Here is a 24,934-nt window from a genome sequence, read left to right as displayed (position 1 = left end):
CAAGTGCCCAAGGTTCAGTCATGTTTGCATAGCTTTTTATATTCTCTAATAGAGACATGACATGACATTAATCATGACATGACTAGCCTTTCAATCTTAGTTCTAGATGTCTGGATGCTCAGACAAATATGTAAGAACGGCTTCTTTTAATTATATTCTTTATTCATGAAATTGCCAGCGTTACAAGCTAAAGCCTTATGACTGATGCATCTAGGATCAAGATTCTTTCATTTAAAAGCCTTCTTTAAAGCCAGTTTTTTTATTTGTGTGCCTTCAAGTCGGTCTTGGCTCTTAGTGATTGTATGGATTAGTTCTTGAAGTTGTTATAGCAAGATGTTTTGAACTGGGACATAGAGGGGCTGACCTAGTCACTTAGACAAGACATAGCAGAAAAGTTGCTATTTCTGCACCTTTTTTGAATTGCAGACTTAAAATTACTGCTCTCAATGTTTTTTTCATTGCCAATCAACAATTTGCCTCAGGTTTCTTGCTAATTCATGTTCCATAGACCCACAAAATAAAAAATAAGAACTCAGAATCACCTGTAACAGCATTTCAAGATCTAAAAAACATGTTTCTCATTAAAAGGATTAAAATGTATCTTAAATCATAGAGATTATATTTCTAATCCATGTAGTAATGGTCTGACCATACCTAGTTACATTTTAAAGCTTTAGGTATAAATAGTGTAGACTGTATATGCTAGAATCTCTCTGAAATAGATAATCTAAAGTAGATACTCAAAAGAAATGTTTTTGGGCACATGCAACATATGTATGTTCGTGTATGTGTGTTTTTTGAAACTGAAGTAAAAAAAGATAGCTGTATCAAGTGTCAGCAAGTCAACAGGTTCATTTAAAAACAGACATAGGAGGGTACTTAATGAAGGAACTTTACTGATTCCTTACATTAACTTTTTATAATGTAACTTTTGACCAATTTTATACATACCAATTTACTTATTTTTTCAAGAGATCATTGGAGATTTTACCTTGCATCAAGTTGTAATCGCGTCTTTACTAACCAAATTGGATTAGTTACTGTGATTGCAGTAAAACCTAAACAAACATTTAAAAAAAATAAATTATGTTTCTAACATCATGGCAACAATAGGCTAAACTACAACATATACAGCAAGAAGATTTAAACTGACTTATACTATGTTAATTGTAGAAATTCAGAAATAAATATCTACCAAAATTTTATTACTAAAAGTCCACAAGGACAATAATACTTGCATGATTTCAAAAATACATTTGTTATTAAAAATTATTAACCATAGGTGCATATAAAACTCAGTTTGTACCATTCTATTCATATAAATTTCATTTGGCACCTTTCTTCAGTGTGAAAAAAGGCCAGCTAACTAAATATAATTCGTAAAAGTAAACTGCAGATAACATTAAACCACATCAATAAATTATTCTCCATAAATTTACTTTATACATTGAAAATTCAAGAACATAAAAAGATGCTAACTAAACAACAGTCAGACCCCTTCCTCTGTATAAATACTTGACATATTTGATCGAAATAGAAGTTGGATATCATACAATTTATGCCAGCAACTACTACTTAACATTCAAACTGGGCCATAGAAAATTCTCATACGTTGAAAAATAAATTATGTTAAAGGAATGTGAATATATGTGTACTGTAAGCAGGCAAGATAACAACTATTCAAAATTCCAGTAAGATGATATTGCTGAGACTACTAGTTAAAAGTTTATCTCACCCACTGTAGAATCAGAAAACACGGAAAGCAGAAGGCTGAAAGGGCAGTTTTTAATAGCTGTTCAGTTACAAGATTAATATAAAATGCAACATTTATAAGGTGACACAGAAGGGAGAATAAATTTTACTAGATTCTGACCACCCAGTTGTTGTTATTCTATTGGAAAGAAATGCAAAGCACTATTCTTGCTATCACAAATCCTACTTTCTTCCTAAATTATGGATTTTAGAGTCAGTATTTGGCTTATCTTTTTCAAGATTTTTTGTACATTCCAAAACCAGAGAATGTAGAAACTTAATTTGCTGTCATATATAGAGCTTCTAGATAATTTCTACAGTTGCTCACAGCATAAAAATTATAAACAGCACAATCCTATATATGTCTATTCAGAAGGAAGTCCCATCCAATCATGTATTTATAAAATTACAGCCTTAAAAAGTGTAAATAAAATGATCCAATAATTTTGAAATTAATCTATTAAAACCACCGTCCAAAATTTTTAATTTCATGGTTGCTTTGAGTGCAAGCATTTAAATTAATTTCATATTTATAAAGCTATCTTAGAATGCTTCAAATAAATCAGTAAAATTCTCATTCTCTCAGTGTTATAATTTTAAAAAAGTTTATTATTCCACCTCTTTCACAAGTCTTTCCTTTAAAAAGTTTGAAGCTCTACTGCACTTTTTCCCGTTTGAGCTCTAAATTGACTTGGATATTTCTATTCAGCAAACAAAATTATTTTCTTGCTATTATATTTAAACATTAGATTCTAATTTTACAATAATTACTTCTATCTTGGGAAATACAACATAAAACAGCATAATATATTTTAAGGTTAAACTTTTTTTCACAATAATAAAATATGTGAAGCTATGCCTACTTAATGTTAAATTTCTTCTGGTCTTTTAGTGTATTATTCTCTCTACTTGGATATCTTTAACTACAACATGGGCATAAAAGATGTACTATTTTTTTTTACTGGGTGAAATGGTTGGGCTTCAATATTTTAAAAATGGCTTTTTTAGTTTATTTGTACTCTAAACAAAATGCTTGTGTGCAGAAAATGAGTTTAAATCATTTAAAAATAACAAATATATGTAGAATTACAGTTTTAATATATGATTTGAGCTAAAATGTATAAATTCTAGGAAAAAGGCACCCTGATAAAACTTACTTCTGAGCAGATATGTATAGGACTGTATTGTGAGCTTATTTAGTTCTGAAAACTATTGGCTGAAAACTCTGACTACATAGCAAGTACACATCAGAAGAATTTTAGAGGAAAATCCACCCCATGTTTCAATTAAAACACCTCAAGATCCCAGGAATTATTTCTGCTGACTTTCTTTGTGAGACAAATTGAACTGATAAATCAGTATGAATACAAGTAATGCTAAACTCTGTTTTTAAAGGAAAAAAGGCTCTGATCAATGAATTCAATTAACTGCAATACTATTTAGGTGCAGTTGTGAATAACTACAAAATTTACACAGAAATTTCTGTGTAAATTCTGTATATTATCAAAAGAGAGCTTACTAAACAAATTAGGTTAATTTTATACTAGTTGACTAAAAGGTTTTCCGCTTCTCCCCAAACTGAATGAAAGAAACAGCTGAGTGAACATTATATACAACTGGAGTTCAGAAATAAAAGATTCCCCTTAACTCTGTTTCTTTTAGAGTGGTTACAAACCCAAACTCTGGTTCTTACACTACAGGCTGCAAGAGATGCTCAGTTCAGTACTCACGAGATTTAAGTTAGTCCATATTTCTGCAGGAACTGACCTGCGGATGGGGAACATGAGATGACACGATCTCACTCTTTCACGGGAGAAATGTACAGTAAATGCCTAAAATAGACACAGGCTTTTCTGTATCATAACAACAAGCAGTGACCTCATCAGATACATGTGCAAAACTGAATCCCATTGGAAGGGTTTGTGACTTAATAAAAGGTGAGATCTAATTTTTAAAAGTTTAGCAACAGTAAAAAATAAAAAAAAGAATACAGGCCACAAATATTTTTAAAAAGGGGTTTGTAAAATGCACTGAGTACTGAAATTTTTGCCATCTGCAGCAATTTAACCATTTTATATCATAAAATACTTACCTATGAACTTTAAAGAAATGCAAAGTATTGCTTTGGCTTTGTTTTAAAAATAATTTAAAATGCTAACCTTGTCATCAGAAATAATATAATGCCGAGATGTCATTTTGAATATGAAGTCATCCCTGAACTTTGCTACTACAAATCAAGCTAGTTTTGAACATTATTAAAAGCATTAACAAAGAGAAAAAATGAGAAAAATCATAGTCCAACTATTTATCTCCTTTTTCAAAACAGATGTTTAAACAAATATGAAAGCAGATTTATTGTGAAAAAAATTTTAAATTTAAAACTATTAATTCTGTTGCTGCTATATAAAATACATCAAGATGATGACTAGTGGGATGACTAGTGATATAATATTATAATACCGGTAATATTTTTTGTTTCATATTAGAATTGGTGTAACAAATATTTTCTCAGAAAACAAAAGCTTTAAAGTATACATTTTGTATGCATGGCCAATGCTACCTGGAAAAACCTAAGCCAGTATTTTTAAATAATTTGCACAGAACTGTATCACACAACAGCTGCAATATCATATTCAACAAATTAGCAAAGATATTGTATGGATTCAGGAATAGAAAATCTTTTAGTGGAATAGGCATTCATGTGATAACGCTGTTCCTATTACCATCCAAAGAAAATGTGCATACAGCTGTACTATGGTGGCAGAATGTCATCTGTATTTAGCATATGTCTGTATCTGATAGTGTTACAGTTGGGCTGCTACGTAGAACAGCATAAATATGACTAGAGTCATATTTAACAAATTTACAGTGCCTCATCTAGTTTCTGTAATAGGATCAGAATAGATGTTCAAGGTTTTTCTGGATTTGTAACATCACATTTGCCTGAACTGAATAGTCAATATACATTTTGCTCACCAAGAATGCACTGATTAATACCCATGTCCAACAAAATATTTCTTATTGGATAATCAAATATTAAGACACACTAGCCACTAAACATGTAATTTTTAAGCTTTGATAAATTTATTTAGCTTTTGTAAAAATTACTATCTGTACATTAAACAATATTTCTTAAAAAATAATTAAAAATTATTGAAAAGTACATGATTAAGAAAGTTAAGAAAGAATTCATACTCTGTGAAAGATTTTAAAAAGATATTTGTATACAGAAAGTCTAATACGGTATTTCTTCCTTCTTTCATTCCATGTATTCTTAACTGTACTAGTAGCTCTAAGCTAAAATGTATCTTGCAGGCAAAATTGTTAATAGTTTAATTTAATACAATAAGTAAGCATTTTAAAAAGCAAAAATGACAAGGTTAGCATTTTTCTCATATGCTTTTTATGTTAGTTATGTGACAATACAGCCAAAATTATATGTCAGTAGTTGTATATGTATTTAAGAATTGTTTATATGCAATCTATGGGATTTCTAACATCCTAAAACTATGCTAGTTCAAAGGGAAAGTAGCTACCTTCAAAGCCAATGCGCACAGAATGTTCTTTTTCACCAACAATGTAGTTTAGGTATATAACTGCAAAGCTGAACGTTATTGCCAGTCAATTTTTTGTAAGCACATGAACAAGATACTTTCATGTAATAAAACAGAATCACAGAAATTCAAAAGAGGTAGCTTTTTATATTAAAAGTAGAACAAAGCATATTTGTCTCAAAGTGACAGCTATGAAAAACTAAGTAATTAAACAGATTTAAAAGAATTTTCATACAAATAATTCAAATCATTACTATCAGAAATACTGCTGGATGGGGAAACTGGATTTGCATGTAGATATGAAATTTGGCAACAAATCAGTTTTCTACATTTTCTATGCATATTTACAACAATCATTATGACAACCAGGTAATTAATATTTAAGCTAATTCCAAACAACTATTAATATGTAATAAACAGAAGGTCATTTTCTGTTAAAAATATTACTAATCCATTTTCATCTTCTGCTCTGTTCTTTGTCAAGAGAAATTTAATTTCTTTTTAACTTCTGGGAAAAAAAGAAGACAGGTAACAGTCTCTAAATCAATGTACAGTTTTAAATGAATCCTCAATTGCACTGTTACCCCTTTCCTCCCATTCCCCATGGATTTCTTTAAAAGAGTGTGTAACAAAGAGCTGCTTAAAATTTAAACTTCTATTCTCCAAAACAATAAGACAGAAGATTAACTATGCTTATTAATTATAATGGGCATTTTTGTCTCCCAAATACGTCAGGACTCTGATATTAAACGCATTGTGTAAGTCATTAATTGAAACATTTATTCTAAAATAACACAATCTTACATTTTCTCATCACACGCCTCAGAAATCATATGGGGTTTACCACCAGATAACTGTTAGAATTGCAACTCCATGAATTCTATTATTAATTCTGAATAAACATGTAAATAATTATGTTGGAGTATATGGTTTAATCTCCTTCCTTTCCTAAGAAACTTATTCTTATATCCTCCCCGCTGCAGCTGCCAAAAGGAAAAATTTTGCTTGTTTTCTTGCTTCCTTCTTATGAAGGTGTACAAAGAAGATATTGCAAGTGGTTTATCAGAGGAAGAAGTTTGCAATAGAAAGTCTGTCAATGAAGAGGAAACAAGAGAGGCTCCTTTATTCCACATAAAATTTGCTTAGCTTGATAGAATTATGCACTGATCAAGATTCAAAGGGAAATGGTTCACTGGAGCATACTTAAGTGAGCACATGTATCTGTTGGCACCTCTTAAAAAGCATATATTTCCCTGCAATTATGCGGCTACCGTTTTTTAAGCCCAGGAAATACTTTTTTTTAAAAGAGTTAATGGAATTGTAATGCTCCTGCATGCTACAAATCACTTTTCCCTTACTCCAAATCACTAAATAGTCCTACAAACTGTGTCTACATGATTCATTAACTTGGAATTAGGAAGAAAATAAAATACTTTCTAAGTCAATCTTCTGTTAATGCTTGTAGCAAGCATTCATACATAATCAGTTGATTTTCATATACAGTATTTTAGTCATTGTATCTTCATTATATTCTGAACTGTCTATTTCTATTACTTCTTTAGGGATCATTTATTACTGCAGCCATTCCATTAAAAGCTTTTCAAGAGATTAAAGCAAGAATTCAAAAATCCTCACCTGCCACTCCAGCTGAGGTCATATGTACTTGAGTAGAATCTGGCTCAAATACGTTATTCATAATTTCTTTGGACTTGGAGTAAGTTGCAAAATATAATGCTCTAAAAGTAGAACAAAAACAGTTAACTACAACATAGTTCTGCCATTGGACCAATAATAATAGTTATGTTACAGTAAGAAACAATGTTCCACAGTAGTGTTTCTCGGGTGTGGAGGTGCAGTTTCCTGCTCACCATCCCAGCTAATGTGAGTGAACTAATGAGAACCCACTCACCACCTCAGCTTCACCTCTTCACACGCACTGACAGCTAGTAAAATCTTGCTTTCCACCTCTACTGCTGCCTCCCTAAGTGCTCTCTGCCCATCAGCTGGTTTGTGAGAATAGGTCAGTGCCTGAAACTGCAGGCAAGTGACAATATAAATGGTCATGAACGCTCAATTTCAAGTAACTAAGAGGTGTCCAGTGCAGTTAACATTCTGGAGGTTCACATATGTTCAGCTAAGTGGAACTATGTCTGATAAAAGCAATTCAAAGCAAAAAGAGTAATAAGAGATTTAAGCAACAAAAAAATGGGAAGTTATTGAGCAGATTCCCCTAGACTTAATATTCAGAGATTTCTATTGAATAGTATTCTTTAGTAAACTGTATTATGTGTGTGTGTGTGTGTGTGTGTGTGTGTGTGTGTGTGTGTGTGTGTGTAAATGTCCTTGCATTTTCTGAATGTTCATTTAAGGTTGAGAACTGCTACTTTAAACTTTTAATATTTAAAAAAGGAAGTATTTCGTCATAACACTGAAGTATTTAAACATGAATGCTATGGACTAGTATTCTATTATGTTCAATAGCTGGGTATATTACTGTAACAACACTGAATATTTAATATTATTATTTTAATTTGTATAGACTTTTAAAATGAACTTTATTAAGTTCATTTTAAAAGTCTATATAAATTAAAATAATAATATTATTGATATTGGTTTATCAAGAATAAACCAAATTATTATTTTGCCATAACATCTTTGTACTGGTAGTTTGGAAAATGCTATCAACAGGAGTTATGATCTGAATAAATGAGTTCACACATCAGAACATTAAGTTAATGCCATTAGCTCTGCAAACATGTGGCCTTTCACAAAATATGATAAAGTGGTTGTTTTACGTGATGTAGTTAGCAACGGAGAATTTGAAATCAGTGGTGTATGCTATATATGTTATAAAACAGGCCTCATTATGTCTTATTTAAATAGGGAAGTGCTGCTAAAGCTACTCAGCAATGTTTAAATGAAACATAAATGTATTTGTACAAGGTTGATGACTTGAAAAGGATTAGAATTTATTCATAACCCCAAGAATACATAAGCAAATGGACAAGCATAGTACAAAAATTGTGAGAAAGTCCACAATTATAGGTAGGTGAGAAAAACATACAAACTGGATAATATATTTTTAGGCTAATTCCCATTTCTCTCCAACCTTCTGATTTCTATTTTTAATATTCTATTCAAGTGTTGTTTGTATCTTACTTATGTGTACTTTCCAGCTCATATAAAGGATTATTTTGCCTACTTTTTCTCAAATGCAGTGTATAATGGATTATATAAACTGTTTATTAGGAATTTAATTAATAAGTAATCTGCCTTACTTCTGGCTAAGGTTTACATTTCCTTTAAAATTCACTCACAGACAATAATAGCCAAAATCACAACTTTTAATTCTCTACTGAAATCTTTATTAAACATATACACCCAGTGAAAGGACATGGTGAACTTAAATCTGTCAAGTGTACATAATTTTTATTAATCTGATGTCAGTTTATGATACTACAAAAGTAGTCCTACATAGGATTATGAGAACCTTAAGTACAGCCATATCCATAACAAGACTAAAATAATATTATTTGTCTCCAATGCAAGCATCTAAAAGCAATCATGTTGAATCAATTCTTGATGTCTGAAAGCTTTGAGACAATTGCATAAATTGCAAATTGGACCTGCCTGTCTCTTCTTTCCTGCAAACAATGACTAAAGTTAACTCAGAGGATAATCCATTTTAGCATGCTGTAGTATGCACCCAAAACTAGGCAGGCAACCATGACTCTTTCACAGAATAGTCGTTTCTTGGCATGTTTCTTCCTCTGCCATTACAAACTGTTTCTTTTTCATAGTTCATTCTACACATTCATTATCTTCCATAAAGGGATAATGAACCTAATATCTACACAAAATTCTATATTGACTAGCACTCTACAAGTCTGAGCTTATTTTGTACTATATGAATTACAGGGAAATGATATTCTGATTACATGAAACAAAATTTTACTTGAATTGTCCTAAATAAAATGGCATGCACCTATTTAATAAAATAGGTAAAATTAAAATTAACTATATATGTATTTATGTATATATCTCAGTTATATAGTTGCAAGAATAAATGACGTTTACAGAAAATTTCAATTCCCAAATTAGAAAAAAATACAATAGCAGATATTAGGATATCTATTGTTTATATGGCTTCCAAATATAGTATATTTTAACTTGAGAGTATAACGCAAGTTTACATGGTTGGCATTTTTGCCAGAATTCATAAGATGATCATAAAGAGTAAAATGAGTTTGCATCATACTTCAATTGAAAGTTCCATAATTGTCACTGAACTGTGCTAATAAGGATAGAGAAATAGCTTTCTAAGAAAGGAATATATTGTCCAGTGACTTCAAAATAATGAAAAGCATTACAAATTTCTATTATCAGATGAAATAATCCAAATAAATATATTTTTCTGTTTACCTGGAAGGAGCCACGCCTACCAAGTTTGGACCTAGTCCTCTGAAAAATGACCGAGGACCCTCATTTTGTAAGATCATCCTGTGAAAGAAGCACATATGATAGATTTATAGGTAGATTTAAGATCAGATGGAGAGTTCCAGTGAACAGTTAACACAGTCTACAGAATATCTGTTATACAAATGTTGTGGTTTCTATATGGAATATAACTCAATACCACTTCAGAATGTCAGTAATCCAGGGAGAAGCTGTGATGTTGCAAAACTAGCAATCTACAGCATTGCTTATCTCTGGCAACTACATTTTTTACTTCAACTTTCTATAATATTGCTTATATGGTATAGAGCAGTGGTGGCAAACATATAGCACACATACCAGAGGTAGCACTCACCCCAGACCCGCCTCACCCTCCTCACCAGCAGCCCCCTCAGAGGAAAGTTGCCTCCGAGCACGGCCTGTGCGGAGCAGCGCAGCCAAAGACATCGCAGCCGGGAAGCAGGGACAAGACTCCACCCTTGCGCCCTGTTGTGTGCAGATGCTGCTGCAGTGCACAGGCAGAGGGTATGGCCATGGTGCTGCTGGTCCGCCTGGGTGATCTGCAGCAGGCCATGAAGGCGGTGAATGGCCCTGCGGATGGGCAGGGCAGCGGCGGAGTGGGTGGGATGGGGCGGGCCCAGTTTTTGGACACTCATTCTCTAAAAGGTTTGCAATCACTGGTATAGAGAAATGGTGGGGGAAAGGTAAATAGAACATTTACCAAAGACAACAAGGGAAAGGTTTCAGGGTATTATAGTTAATAAAAATACAGTGCATACAACTCTTCTTCAACAGAAACTATAAGTCATGAACCACCATATGGTGAGATCCTAAAAGCAAAATAGTAAGCATCTGCCAGGAATTAGGAACAAATTCATAGTTATGTGCCAATTCCAGTGTGATGAAAGGCCTGAGAATATCAGTTAAATCATATCAGCTAGGATTACTGAAGAGTCATTATTTACATATATTTTCCTTTAACATCAGTCTGCTGAGCCTTAGAGAAAGGATTCCATGTTCTAGGCGGGTCCACAATCCATTTAGATGAAAAAAACAGCTGCCAGTCTGAATCTGAAATAGTATAGTATACTGTAGTAGCTAAAACATGTATTCCCCAGTTTTAATTTAATGACATGCTGTTTTACGCATTAACCACAGACAGGTACATATGTAATATAAACAATTAGCAGTCCAGATTTTCAGAAAATGCCACAGAAGAAATATTCTACATTTATTAGCAATTATCTTGAAATTTTTAGTTTGCATCAGAATAGTTTCTATAGGACAATCAGTACTATCAACCGTGTGGGATGGCTTTCTGAGGCGTTTGCATGTGCAGGTGTATGTAAAAGAAACAGAACACTTCTGGGCTTTGCCCATGAAGCAGAGAAAATGTTCATGTTCAGCGCTGAGAAAACAAGGTAAGAAATCCCCTGGACCAGCTTCACTTAGCTTTGCAGGAGACAAATGATTAAATGCTTCACTTTGCTTTAACTGGTAAAATACTGTGTTTCCTGAATATTTTCAGAGCTAGTTTAGAAAATTAACATTATCTAATATCAACATGCTATACACTGGAGCATATTTATCAATAGGTGTTCTGTATTATCAGAATGTCTTTAAAGTATTTCTTGTACAAATAGAAATACAGGTTGATGACATGAAGATTGAGCAAACTGCAAACAGTGTTTAAAAAAAAAACACCACTTCACTTGAAACTGTTTAAGCCTAACAGCATTATGCAACAAATTATAGTAGTTTCAAATGTCAGTATTAATTCTTGGTAACAATATTGGAAGTAAAAAGCCCTCCCAATTTCTCCTCTAATTTTACAGTCAAAATATGAAGTTTCCTCTTATTAGAATTGCTTATAAACAAACTTGTTTTCCACAATGCTTTTAATCCACATGATCAAAATTCAGAGCTCAGAAATATGTTGTGCAACTGCATTCCTGAATGATAATGCACCTTTAATTGTTTAGAGTTAAGGTATTATTTTGCCATCAGGTGTATCAGTATACAAGACAAGCAAGATCAACAAGAATATTAATTTTCTACTGTTAATTTAACTATAGTTGATGCATATATGTTCTTTATGTATTTCTCTCAAATTAAATATAATTCATCTGTAAATTTTGGAGAGTTTGAGAAATTCTAAGAAACTTAAAAATGATGCCCAATATAACATTTAATTCCTAGCTTAACTGAACTATCTTTGCTAGTTACAGAAGACTGGCAATCATTTATGGATTGCTGTCTTAATTGCATCAAATGGTAAATCATTATTGGCTTTATTAGTAGACTCAACCTACTGAGGTAATGACTGACCAGGAACATTGATATACATGCAAACCCAACCCCACTTCCCAAAATTCCCACTCATTAAGTCATTGGCTTTTTTAAAATTGTGGAAAAATATCTGAAGGAGGGTTTATATTACATGCACTTGAATACAAACAGAAAGAAATCCTTAACTAATTTTACTCACATTCCACCAATGTGAAAGATCCTTTCAAAATACTTTTAAATCTCCCTATTCAATATGGAAAATCAGGATTTAAAGAACAGAGATACTTATTTCTGAACACCTTAAAAAAGCTATTGTAAATCTCCAGGTTGTACACATAGAAGAGACATATTGGCTGCAGCTAAAGATGTTTATAAAACCAAATGAGTTTACGAACAAACCAAAATAATTACATGTTTCAGTAACAAAAATAAAACATGTAGTTGAGAAAGGAGAACCTTTTTAGAAATATCAGATTGTTTCTAGTTATAAAGGTCAGTCATAAAGGACTCAAATGTTTATATACCAACGCAGAGTATGACCAATAAACAAGGTGAATTAGAAATTCAGGTATTTTTTTTTAATCCCATCTATATCCCGCCCTTCTCCGAAGACTCAGGGCGGCTTACAATTTAAGCACAAACCAATGTGCTTAGCAATAGCCTTCATTCTATGTATATGCCTGCTTATTAGGGCTTTCGCCCCCCCCCAGCGGCATTATTACAAAGTCAGCTTATTGCCCCCAACAATCTGGGTCCTCATTTTACCTACCTCGGAAGGATGGAAGGCTGAGTCAACCTTGAGCCTGGTGGGATGCGAACCTGCACTAATTGCAGGCAGCTGGTGTTACTTAAGGAGGCATTAGCCCACTGCTCTACCAAGGCTCCTTGTGGGCAGATATGATATTGTTGCCATTACGGAAACTTGGCGGGACAAACCCACAAATTGGATACACAGCTAGAAGGATTTAAATTATTTAAAAGAAACAGACCAAATAAGAGGAGGTGGAGTCTCTATATAAGAAATAACTAGATCTCTACAGAAATAGAGTACAATAATTATGAAAACTGTCTTGAATGCATTTGCATCAATATAAAAGGCTGAGCACCAAAGAATTGAGGCCTTTGAACTATGGTGCTGGAGAAGATTCCTGCGAGTCCCTTGGACTGCAAGGCGTTCAAACTGGTCAGTCCTAGAGGAGATCAACCCTGACTAATCTTTACAAGGCCAGATCCTAAAGTTGAAACTCAAATACTTTGGCCATCTAATGAGAAGGAAGGACTCACTGGAGAAGAGCCTAATGATGGGAAAGATTGAAGGCAATAGAAGAAGCAGAGGACAGAGAATGAGGTGGTTGGATGGAGTCACTGAAGCAGTAGGCGTGAGCTTAAATGGACTCCATAAAATGGTAGAGGACAGGAAGGCCTGGAGGAACGTTGTCCATGGGGTTACGATGGGTCGGACACGACTTCGCAACTAACAGCAACAACAACAAAAGGGGAAAAAATGATATTGCCAGAGGTGTATACTATAGGCCACCCAAACAACCAGAGGAAATAGATGAATGTTTTGCTAGTCAGCTAACTAAGGTATGTAGGAAGCATATCACAATAGTAATAGGGAACTAATTACAAAATATCTATAAAACACCTAAACTTGTTCTCTACCAAGTCTTCCTTATTTAAGAGAAAAGGAAATAGGAAGAAATAGGTGCTCACTTAAAGCAATGGAAAGCCCGTGGGGAAACTCGATTAACACTCGCACCATTCACAGTATTTAACTGAACTTCAGAAATGTAGAGAGTAATAGATGATGATTGCAATCGTGTTTTCAGAACTTCTAGTGGACATGTCAGGATTGCAGCTACTGTACCTCCACACCTGCAAAGAAAAAAATTGGGATTACCTCATTGAGAAATGTATTCATTTCATAAAAATTCAATTTTATCTCTCATTAGGAGATCTAGCTCAAGCTGAAACATATGTTTTCTCAGCCTCGGCTAAAGAAAATTATTAATTAGATGCTATAATTATAAAATGTTACTTCTTTATTTACATCATTTCTATGCTACCAACTTCCAAAACTCAAAAGAAATTTATAGAATATATAAAACCATATGAATAATTCTATTATCCTTAATGCAAGCTTGTATTCCAAACCAACCTCTCATCCATCAAAACTTCTGAAACAGTTTTCTTCAGGGAGGATGCTATTCAGATTTCTAGAAGCAAGCTACGCCATGGAAGCAGTTTATAAATGGATAAAAATATTCCTAAACATAATTTATCCAGTTACAATTTAAAATAAAAAATAGAATCACTCATCCAATATTTCAGCAATGGTATTTTTAACTGGCATTTTACTTGCATTTTACTTTTCTTGCTTTTTAGAACAGGAAGGAACATTAGAACTGAACTGAACCATTAACTTCTGCACTTTAGAATGTCATATTACTGTTAATTTTTCAAAAAGCTTAATGTAGCTCATACGTCTGATATTGAAACCTGTTGAAAGTACAATTACATAATATCTACTATCAACTATTATAACTGCCCTGCAAGAGCTCTGTCGCATCACTACATTTTTATTTTGAATTTCTAAAAGTGAATAGGGATAATTTTAGCTATTGAGCAACAATTTCCACCATTTTCTCAAATTCAACTCTGGAAAGGAGGATGGAAATTGTTGGCAACCACATAATCAATACATCAAGAATTCTCTGAAGAACTCCTCCACCAGCAAAATTCCACTACTGATACTTGGGGCATTTGAATTAACTTCACTAAACAGCATTCAGCTCCGTTATTCTTTTTTCAAGAATCTTGACTTACTTTAGTCAAAACAATGATTTCCGTTTTGCTTCTCCATTAAAGAAGAGTCTAGTCCCCAGATTAGATCCTTCTAGTCTGGTGAAATATTCCTAGTAGACCCACAATATTTTATCAACATTAGAAAGTGTACACCCTTTGTAAATTATAAAATATTACCAACTACAATTATTTTGGTACTATATTTTCTTTTCTCTTGCAAATTAGTTTCAGTAAAGAGTCAACACTGACATTTGTGAATATTATTCTAGAAAAACTAGGTTTTGATCATGTCTAATACCAAACATGGTAAACAAGGGATAAAAATTATAATGTTAGTGGCTTAGAAAATTACGTTAATGGATTAGAAAAATCCCCCTATTACTCCTTAAATCTTTTCAATCTTTCCTGAAGTTTTTAAGCAGAAGTAAAATACCTCTTAGTACATTTCCAATTACTGTGAGCACTCCTAGAAAACTCAGTACAGATTGATAAAATGTCTGACCTAATATAATTTCCTATATATTATGATGATATACAGTATACCTCTGAGAAGATATATCAGGAAAACTGAATGTTCTTTTATTTGGTATCAGAATAAAGAATTAGATTTATTTTCTTTGTATGAGTTTCTATATTCATACAAAATGTCCAGTATATATACAAACTGTAATGTCCAATATAGAACTGAATTGGCCATTTGTGTGTTCCTTCTAAATAAATTATAAATAAAGTTCAGTCTAAGTGACTAAATAGTATATCAACAGAGTTCTTAAGGAAAATAAGACATGTTATTTTAGTGAAGCTGCCAGGTACAAAAATTGACAAATGTGGGTTTTTATTTATTTATTTATTTATTGATGGGATTTATATCCCGCCCTATCTCCTGAAGGACTCAGGGCGGCTCACAATAAAACATATAATAAGTGCATAAATCAAGATAAATGTGAGACTTCATGTTCAATATGCTTTTTTTAAAAAAAAATCTTAAGTTTATTTACTAACTAAACTATTTCTAGAAACAGGGCAAAAGAAACAGGAATATACTTAACTTCATTTTCTCATTAATTGAAACTGGTGATTTCAATACATATCCTCATGTGTTTATCACAAGTTCTGTATGACTGGGTTTCTTCTACAAATATGACTTGTTAAACAAAGATGATATACTAAATTTATATAATAACTCTTTCATTACAGAAAGGATTTATGTTTTTCTGCATTTACAATCAATTATTTCCACTAGCAAAATATCACTTCTAAATGAGCAAATACTACCAAGGAGGAAAAAAAATGAGTTATCTTTTTCAATATTGCATAACTACTCAGACTTCTACAATTATATGTAGATTTACTGTATTAGGACCTTTGAAAATAGATAGCAAGAATTACTATTAAAAATTTAAAGAAGCTCAATTTCCCAATTGGTTTCTAAAACTGGCAAATAAAGATCCCAGTGAAAATATATTCAATAACATACACCTTTTCTCCAAAAGGAATCACTTAGGCCAGGGGTAGGCAACCTTGGCTCTTTTATGACTCATGGACTTCAAATCCCAGAATTCCTGAGCCAGTCATAAAAGAGCCAAGGTTGCCTACCCCTGACTTAGGCCTTTGTTTCTGAAGTACCTTTACATTTGAATCAATAGCACTGGTAATGGTATATATATATATATATATATATATATATATATATATATATATATATATATATATATATATATATATATATATATATATATATATATATATATATATATATATATATATATATAATGTGTGTGTGTGTGTGTGTATGTATATGTATACATGTATAGGTATGTGTGTATGTGTGTATCTATTATTATTTTAATAAATAACTTTTATTAAGGTGTATTTCAATCCCAAGCTTGCAATCCTGGCATAACAGCCTGGTAAAACTGACCAAAGTTACAATTAGGACTGGAGACACCCAAATTCAAATCCCCATTCAGTCTGTTTAGTAGAGGAACCTTCCAAAACAAACATGTTTTGATAAAATGCACAACTTAATTTTTTAACATACAGTAAGTAGTAGGATGAATTTGAAATCAAATGATTTGTTTTCAAAGTTCATTGACTTTAGATAAGTTAAATTACAGAAGGATTTGCCTATAACAAGTTTGCCATAAATGAAAAATGCTGCAAAGGCAGCATTTTCATTTTACTACTAGGCTTTTCTATTATATTATCGTAAAACTTACAAAATGCATTACATTATTTGATGCAATGGCATTTGTACAGCACTAACTAAATAATCTTAGTACTCTAAGGTTAAATAACTTAAACCATTAAAGATACAAAAAATAAGGTATAATATCAGTATTAACTATGTCAGTGTAATTAGGTATGAGATTATTTAGCTTCGCATCCAGAACTAAATATAACATTTAAAAAACTGCTACAAATGTAATCAAAATATTTGTTGTGCTTCTGCCTTAAAACGATTACTTAGAATTAAAGTTTTCATTGTAATGTTACATATTTGTCTATGTTGAAAAACAAAGCAACTCTGACACTAACTAAAAATAAAAAAGAATAAAAGACAAAAGAATAAAGGGAGAAGCTAATTGTTTTCTAACTTCTCATTTTCAACTTCTGAATAACTTACTATATTTATAAAGATTTATGTCCCCTTCGAAGGCAAAGTGTAAATGTATTTACATTTGCAATACTGCATATATGCTTACATTTGATTAACTTCTGTTGTAAATTTATGCTGTTAATTTTCCCACTGCTATTTATTTTACTGTTTTTATTTTGGTAACTCCTTCCTCTTTTTAAAACATGCTATTTTTTTGTTAAGGTATTTTTGTAAAGCAGTAAAAGTGGCATATTTTGACTTCTTTATTCTACAGCCAACATAAAACTAGAAGAAAGCAAAAGAGCTTTTGCTAGTTGCTAGTAATAAAAATACTTAGGACTGATAACTCCAAGTTACTTTCACCCTGCTCTGCAATGATCACACACATATTTTTTGTGTTTTGCTGACTGAGAGATTAGGCAGAAGCCTTCAACTACTCTAATAACAAGCCAGTCAAGGTCTGTAACATACCTTCTACACAGTATGAACTTTGACCAACTTTCTGAAAATAGGAAGCAGAAAAAAAATCCTACCATAGGAAACAACCCAGAAGAAAAAGGAAAATTACAAGTTTGAGAAATAATATGCCTGAGTGTTATATGGTCATGGTCTTTGTCTGCAAGAAAAACTCTACTGAACTAACAGGGATAGGAATCCTGGGGAAAATAGTGTAACTATGGGAGACCATATGGTGTCAAAATGAGTTTTGTATTATAACAACACAAGCTCGGTTTTATACTTGCATCATATTATGCATAAGTATCTTAAGGGATAAATTTGCATTGTCATGTTGCAATACATGCTTCATCACTGGCCTGTCCTTGCCCACCATGACAGCCAGCCAGAATGAAACAAGCACTTTCCTAAAAGAATTATTGACTGCCCGTGTAGACCAGTTCCAAAACATGCAAATTCAAAAACTAAAGACCATTCAAAAATGAAAAACTAATCAGTAAACCTGGGTGAAAGGAGAAGGGTAAATTTAACATATAGGTTTGTGATTTTACATTAGAGTAATTTAAAACAAAAGCTTGAAATTCAAAGGCATGTATTAAATAGCATTTGGATTTTGATAATTTAGAAACTAGCAACACATTTCAAATTTTTGAATTAATTCCTTAAAATTTTCTGCTTCGAAGCTTTGCCACAATATCATCCTCTAAACAAACAAATACACTCTACAGCAAGGGTACCCGACCCCCAGTCCATGGACAAGCACTGGGCCACGGCATGCCAGCAAACAAGTGAAGGGATGCAGGCAGCAGGCAAAACCATGCCCCCTTCGGTCTGCAGAAAAACATTTCTCCAGGGAATCAGTCCCCTGGTACACAAAAGGTTGAGGGCCACTGCCCTACAGCCATTCTAAACCAAGTAGTCTAGAAAGGTTCCCATGCCAGCCACAATTATGGCAGAGAACAATTATTTATATTCACTTACCCTATTTAGAGCCCTAGTCTGATTCAGATACAGCATTATCTTTTGCAATGTTTGCTTCCAAGCTCTGTTCCTCACCTCAAAAATTAAGGATTTAATTTCAAAACATACATCTACATTAATTAGTTGCACCAAAGAATATTGTTATGCTCTAACACTTTGCTAGTAATACTACAAAATCAGAACTTTAAAAATCCATTCGATCACTAAATAGGAGAGAAACCTAACTTTTCCCAATTTTGATTTTTTTTGCAACACAGTAAATTAGCCAGCTATATATTAGCTTTGCCAGTTGTGTATAAATTTACCATGTGCTAAATTTATAGATCAGTTCATTCTTCAAACCTGGAAAAATTGATTAAATAAACCAGGGTTTAGAAAATCAGCTTGAGTAAATCATGAATGTGTCATGCAACACAGATCTGAAAATATTCTGAAAGTTGCAGAAGGATGGGAAAATATAATCTCCTGAATGGAACATCATCAGTGAATCTGTAGTTCCACTGAAGTCAGTGGAATTTATTTGCAAAGCCCCTTTGAAAAATAAAAGCAAGTGTATATGGTCAGAATTCTTCATTCCATGGGCCTATTTTTACATATTTTTACATCAAACTACCATCTAGTACTTGATCTTCCAGCTAGATTGAATGGGATGTATATCTGATAAATGCATGTAAGACTACAAGCGAAATTGTTGGGAGTATATAATCTTTTATTTATACAAAGTCTATAACACAAGAGTAGTGTTTAGAACCAGTTTATCAGCTTGAAGATACTCAAGAAAATGCACCTAGTACCAGACCGCAGTAGATTATCTGATCAACTATATATTTCAAGAAATTGATGTTATCCAAAAGTAATTTTTGTACATTCAAATGATTTCCCAGCATGCATGTTTGCAAGGTAGATTAACATAATCCAGCCAACAATAAATGATACAAATAAAAATAGGGAGAAAACCAGCTAATTCAAGATCATAACCTCTGTCTGCACAGACTGAAGTTTTAACTTTCTTTCCTGCAGCACACAACATCAATGTTACAGATGTATCACACCATTTTATTATAAATCTACCCATGAAATACTAAAACCTGTATTACCTAATATGCATTAATGCATGGTGACTTAAAAATGGTTCAGTCAGAAATCTTTTAGTCTTAATTCAAATCATCCCAATGTCCATTCTATTTTGAGAGAAAAAAAATCTATCTTACGCATACACCCTTCCACACGCTCCAACAATTAAATATCATAGGCCACACATTACACAGAAGTTTTGTATATGGAGCAGATAAGTCAATACATTTTAAGGCAGAAAGTTAGGGAGGTTATCGTAATATTTCACCTACCCTCCAGCAAAGAGATGTACGCAAATGTCTCTCTGGCTCATATTCTCATTCTTATCCCGATTAAGATTCAAGGATGACCGAACGGGAGGCTTCTCCCACACCACTTTCTTGCTAATCTGAACGGCGACGAGCACAAACTAGGAAGCCCTAACAGCGCTTCCTCAGAGACGACTTGCAGAAACTCCGGCCCCGGCAAGGAATCAGGCAAAAGCGCAGCCACCTGGCCTCTCGCTTCCAAGGCAAAGCGAAGCCCAATATAAACAGACGCGCCATTGGCTCACGAGGGACCATGACGTCGCTGGCTAAATTGGGCGGGCTTAGTGCACGTGACTACGTGCTGAGCTGTATACCGACGCAAAGCAAAAGCATCTCCCTAAAAAAAACAAACACCCCAAAAATTCAAAATCGATTAAGCCGGGATGGCGAGGGCAGGGTTAGCAAGAGACGCTGCACCATCTAGTTTGCCTGGGAAGCGCATGCTTTCGCGTTTCTCCTTCCCTTCTTGGGACCAAGCCCCCCTGAAGTTGGGTTTCACTTCGAGTAAATACGAATTAGAGTGGTCTAGAGCAGCGTTTCCCAACCTTAGGAACTTGAAGATGCGTGGACTTCAACTCCCAGAGTTCCCCAGCCAGCATAGCCACGCATAGCCACGCATCTTCAAGTTCCTAAGGTTGGGAAACGCTGCTCTAGAGAAGCACCTGCTGCAAGCAGCAGAGGATTCTAGAGACTTTCTTTTCTCTCTTTAGGTTTGGGTGGGTGCGAACTCACAGACGCGGCTCCCTCTCCCCCCTTTCCTGTCGGAGGGAAAAAGGGACATGCGAGCTATTCATTTCCCTTTGCCTCGTGAGAGCGAGATTCATATTAAAGTTTCTCCAATTAAAAAGTTATAAAGTATCGTAGGCAGGAGCTGAGTTTTGCACAACCTGTTTTCCCACAATTAACAGAACCACGATATTTAGTTCACCTAATTTTCTGGGTCTGGTAGGCAAAGATCGTTGGATAGATTATATAGATTGTTCAAACATAGGTAGTGATGGGCTCAAACAATATCCAACGATATAGCTGAATGAGGACTTGATCTGTGTTACTTCAGTCTTTAAAGAGTTTAGTATAGAAAATGGAATGATATCTCTCACTTGTATGTTCACAATTCTAGTCCCTGTTGTACTCCAATCAATTTTACTAATTTTGGAAGAATACAAGAAGAGATAGATACTCAGCTTTACAAATATTTCCTTTCCACACTGTTTACCCTTCCTCAGCCGTATGGGACTCAGCATCTCAGACTGCAACTATTTCTTATCAGCTTGTTTATGTATTTTAACTTCAGGACCTTTCTATACTTTCTTTAGAATAGTTCTATGGTAATTTCTAATTTAGTACAAGATTCATTACCTCTATCCCATATTTTTCGAACTTCAACCAGTATAACATTTTTTAAAAATTGCATGGCCATCAGCTTTGGGAAAAGTTTATCATCCCCCTATCCCAACTATCAAGAGGATTAAATATTCTTTAGAACCAATTGTATAAGCACTAAGAAACACAAGGGACTTAATAGATCTGACCAGAGGACCTATTCTGCTAACAGCCAATTTTTGTGAACTGTTGGGAGTGAACAGAATAAACCTAATGGGATTTTACTTCTGTGTAAGTAGCTTTCTCCAACTTAGCACTTTTAGATGTACTGGATGACAACTACTCACCTAATATTGTTGGATGTTAAGGAAGTTAAAATCTAACACAGTACTATGTTGTTGTTTTTAAAAAAGCCTTACTTTATATAAAAAAGCTTGATGATACTGTTTGTTACTTTCTGCATCCTAGTTATCTTTTTCTATAATATTTTATTGATTTTCTAATTTTTACAAATCATAAGTGCTTAATAAACAACAAATTTGACAATTTGCTGAACTGCATTACTACTAATACCTTTCAAAGTTTAGCTATTTTGAGAATTTAAAAGGACTGTATCTGTCGCTTTTTAAAGAAAGAAACTTTGAATACTATTTCAGTATAGGATACAAATGGGATAGTGTTAAAACATTATCTAACTCCATGAATCAATAGAACTTTGAATTCCTAGCACACCTAGATAAGGCTGCAATTGAAAATATCTGAAAAGCTTTCTCTTTCCTGTATTGCAGCAACAACTACCTGTCCTGAACATACTTTTGTGACTTTACTTTTTCTTGGTTATTTGAAGTTCATTTCTCTAAATATGGAAAAGTCCAACTTGGTTTAAAAGGAACAAATACAGGTCAGGTTATTTTGCAACAAGATTACATTTTTTCCCATCTCCAAATTTATTATAAAAGACTGAGGCATATTTGTATTATATTTATAGCAACATATTTGCAAATATATATAACCATCCAATAGCCATTAAATCATTTATGCACAGATGGCTTACCTGGTATTCCTAAAATGCTAGGATCAATATTTTCTATATTGAGTGAAAACATCGCAAGCCGTGATCATACAAAATGGACATGTGTAATTAATACATACTGAGGAGCACCTGGATTCTATCTTAAAGGGCTTGAAAACAATGTTGCAAAATTCAGTGCTTAATTTATCTTGATTTCCAACCTTTCACAATATATTAAGATGTTGGCTGTTTATTGCTTCAAGCCTTAGCAGCCCATGATTCTCCAATGTAGATGAACAAAAAGCTATTTTCAGCAGCACAGTGTAACTGGTAAACCATTTTGGCAACATCTGGGTTAAATGAACCAAGATGAATACACTACTATATAACCAAATATGCCTCTTACATACTTGTATGCTGTGTCACAATACAAGTACAAAAATGTGGACATGTATAAGTATTCAATTAATAAAAAGTGATATGCTGTTTCGATAGTTTGTCTAAACATATTTGTTTCAATTAAGAATCAAACTTAATAAAAGTCTACTATTAAATCTGCAGTGTTAAGATTACTGTATCCTGCTAAACCACACAATGGATTAACTCAAACAATATTGTTTTCTAAGTCAATCCATGTATTCCCACATAACTATTTATCTGACTGATGTATAACCTACCTTTCATTCAGGAACTCAGGGCAACAACATAATTTATTCAACAATTCATGGCTTAGTGCAGGGGTCTTCAGACTTGGCCCTTTTATGACTGTCAATTCCCAGAATTCCTCAGCCAGGCATGCTGGCTGAGGAATTCTGGAGTTGAAGTCTACAAGTCATAAAAGGGCCAGGTTTGAAGACCCCTGGGCCTTAGTGCATGTGTCAACCCCACCCAAAATTGTTGTGCTATGCTATGTATATATTATTCAGTTTGAATTTGTTCATGAATAAGCAGTGATGTGACAAATAGATTCTCCCTATAATGTCTAGGGTATAGCATTAAACTTTCTCTTGATGAAACTTGGGTCTTGCATTTAGTTTGAAATCACACAAAATTCTTTTAGTTCAACTGAATAATTATCAACACCAGCTGCCTGCAATTAGTGCAGGTTCGCATCCCACCAGGCTCAAGGTTGACTCAGCCTTCCATCCTTCCAAGGTAGGTAAAATGAGGACCCAGATTGTTGGGGGCAATTAAGCTGACTTTGTAATAATGACGCTTGGGGTGTGTGTGAAAGCCCTAATAAGCAGGCATATACATAGAATGAAGGCTACTGCTAAGCTTGTAGGCCGCCCTGAGTCTTCGGAGAAGGGCGGGATATAAATGGAATTAAAATAAATAAATAAATAAATATGCAACTTCCAAAAAGAGATTCTGCCTTCCAATTAAAAGAAACAGAAAAAAGAAACATCTTCCCTCAAAAACCCAAATCTCGCGCAGGGCCAATTTCCTTAGTCAGAGCCAGAAGACAATTCCTTATAGCCTTATTTTTCTGGCCTTAAATCTTACCATCCAATACGCAGACTACCCATTTCTAGCTTTACATCAGTCAACTTGCTTAGGCCTCCTGCGTTCATCTGGGCTGCCTCGACGCGCAGGGCCCACACTCACCGCTCTGGCCAGCAGCTGATGCTTCCAACTCTCGGGAAGCCATTTCTATGGGAGCTGCAGCAGGAGGCCCGCTTCCACCCAAGGTCTTTCTGCAAAATCCGGACAAATCTCTCCCTCCCAAGTAGGCAGGCCTACAGCTTCAGCAACCGTGTTCCATATCGCCCCCGTTAACCGTTGGCTAGCCTGGGCGAACCAGGGGAAGCCTTCACCTTTCTCTCCAGCATCACAGCCGGCTTAGGTGCCCGCACGTTTCCCCTCTGACGCCCCACCTCAGGGCCCAAACCTGCCTCAATTCTACCTACCCTCCAGCAAATAAATGGATCGTGGTATCTTTCCAGCTCATTCTCTCTCATTCTTTTCTCCGGCGGTCGGGAGGGAGGGGGGAGAGGAAGGGAAGGAGATGGTGTCGGGCACTTCCTTCCTCTGTGATTGCTTAAAGGTGCAGCAGCGCCTGGCGAACCGCTGTGTGCGCCATCTTCTGGGCAAGGAACTGATCGTCATTTAGAAAAGCGATAAATAGAGGCCCATTCAGAGAGAGAGGAAGAGCCCGCTTGTGTTGATGTTGAATTGAGCTCTTTATACGGAGTGGTAGAGGCTTCAAAGAGGGAAGCTTGCTTTAGTTGGGGGAGCACTTAATGGATCTCAGTATAAGTTAATTATTTATTTAAATTTGCTTGCTGTCCAAATCGACTCGGTTGTTAAACACGGTCGAATC

General features: G+C 34.2%; 1 protein-coding gene across 4 annotated transcripts in view; it reads right to left on the bottom strand.

Annotated features, from left to right (window-relative positions):
• The window catches only part of SLC25A36 (solute carrier family 25 member 36), a 32,276-nt gene extending 7,639 nt beyond the window's left edge, over positions 1 to 24,637 (bottom strand). The window contains exons 1-6 of one of the 4 annotated variants that reach the window (XM_081328910.1): positions 24,522 to 24,637; positions 13,767 to 13,928; positions 10,727 to 10,832; positions 9,729 to 9,806; positions 6,942 to 7,042; positions 992 to 1,058 (exon numbers count right to left, since the gene is read on the bottom strand). In XM_081328910.1, coding sequence (XP_081185036.1) covers positions 992 to 1,058; positions 6,942 to 7,042; positions 9,729 to 9,806; positions 10,727 to 10,832; positions 13,767 to 13,815 — 401 coding nt within the window. In that variant the 5' untranslated portion in view covers positions 13,816 to 13,928; positions 24,522 to 24,637. Of the gene's footprint in view, positions 1 to 991; positions 1,059 to 6,941; positions 7,043 to 9,728; positions 9,807 to 10,726; positions 10,833 to 13,766; positions 13,929 to 20,240; positions 20,433 to 24,521 lie in introns of those variants that run through there. The other 3 variants (XM_081328911.1, XM_081328909.1, XM_081328908.1) reach the window with 3 other exon arrangements.
• Between the last annotated feature and the right edge of the window lie 297 nt (positions 24,638 to 24,934).

This window comes from Vipera berus (assembly GCF_964194415.1).
Source record: "Vipera berus genome assembly, chromosome: 5".
Classification (NCBI taxonomy): domain Eukaryota; kingdom Metazoa; phylum Chordata; class Lepidosauria; order Squamata; family Viperidae; genus Vipera; species Vipera berus.
The sequence above is the reverse complement of the archived record's forward strand: the minus strand, read 5'-3'. Positions and strand labels throughout refer to the sequence as shown.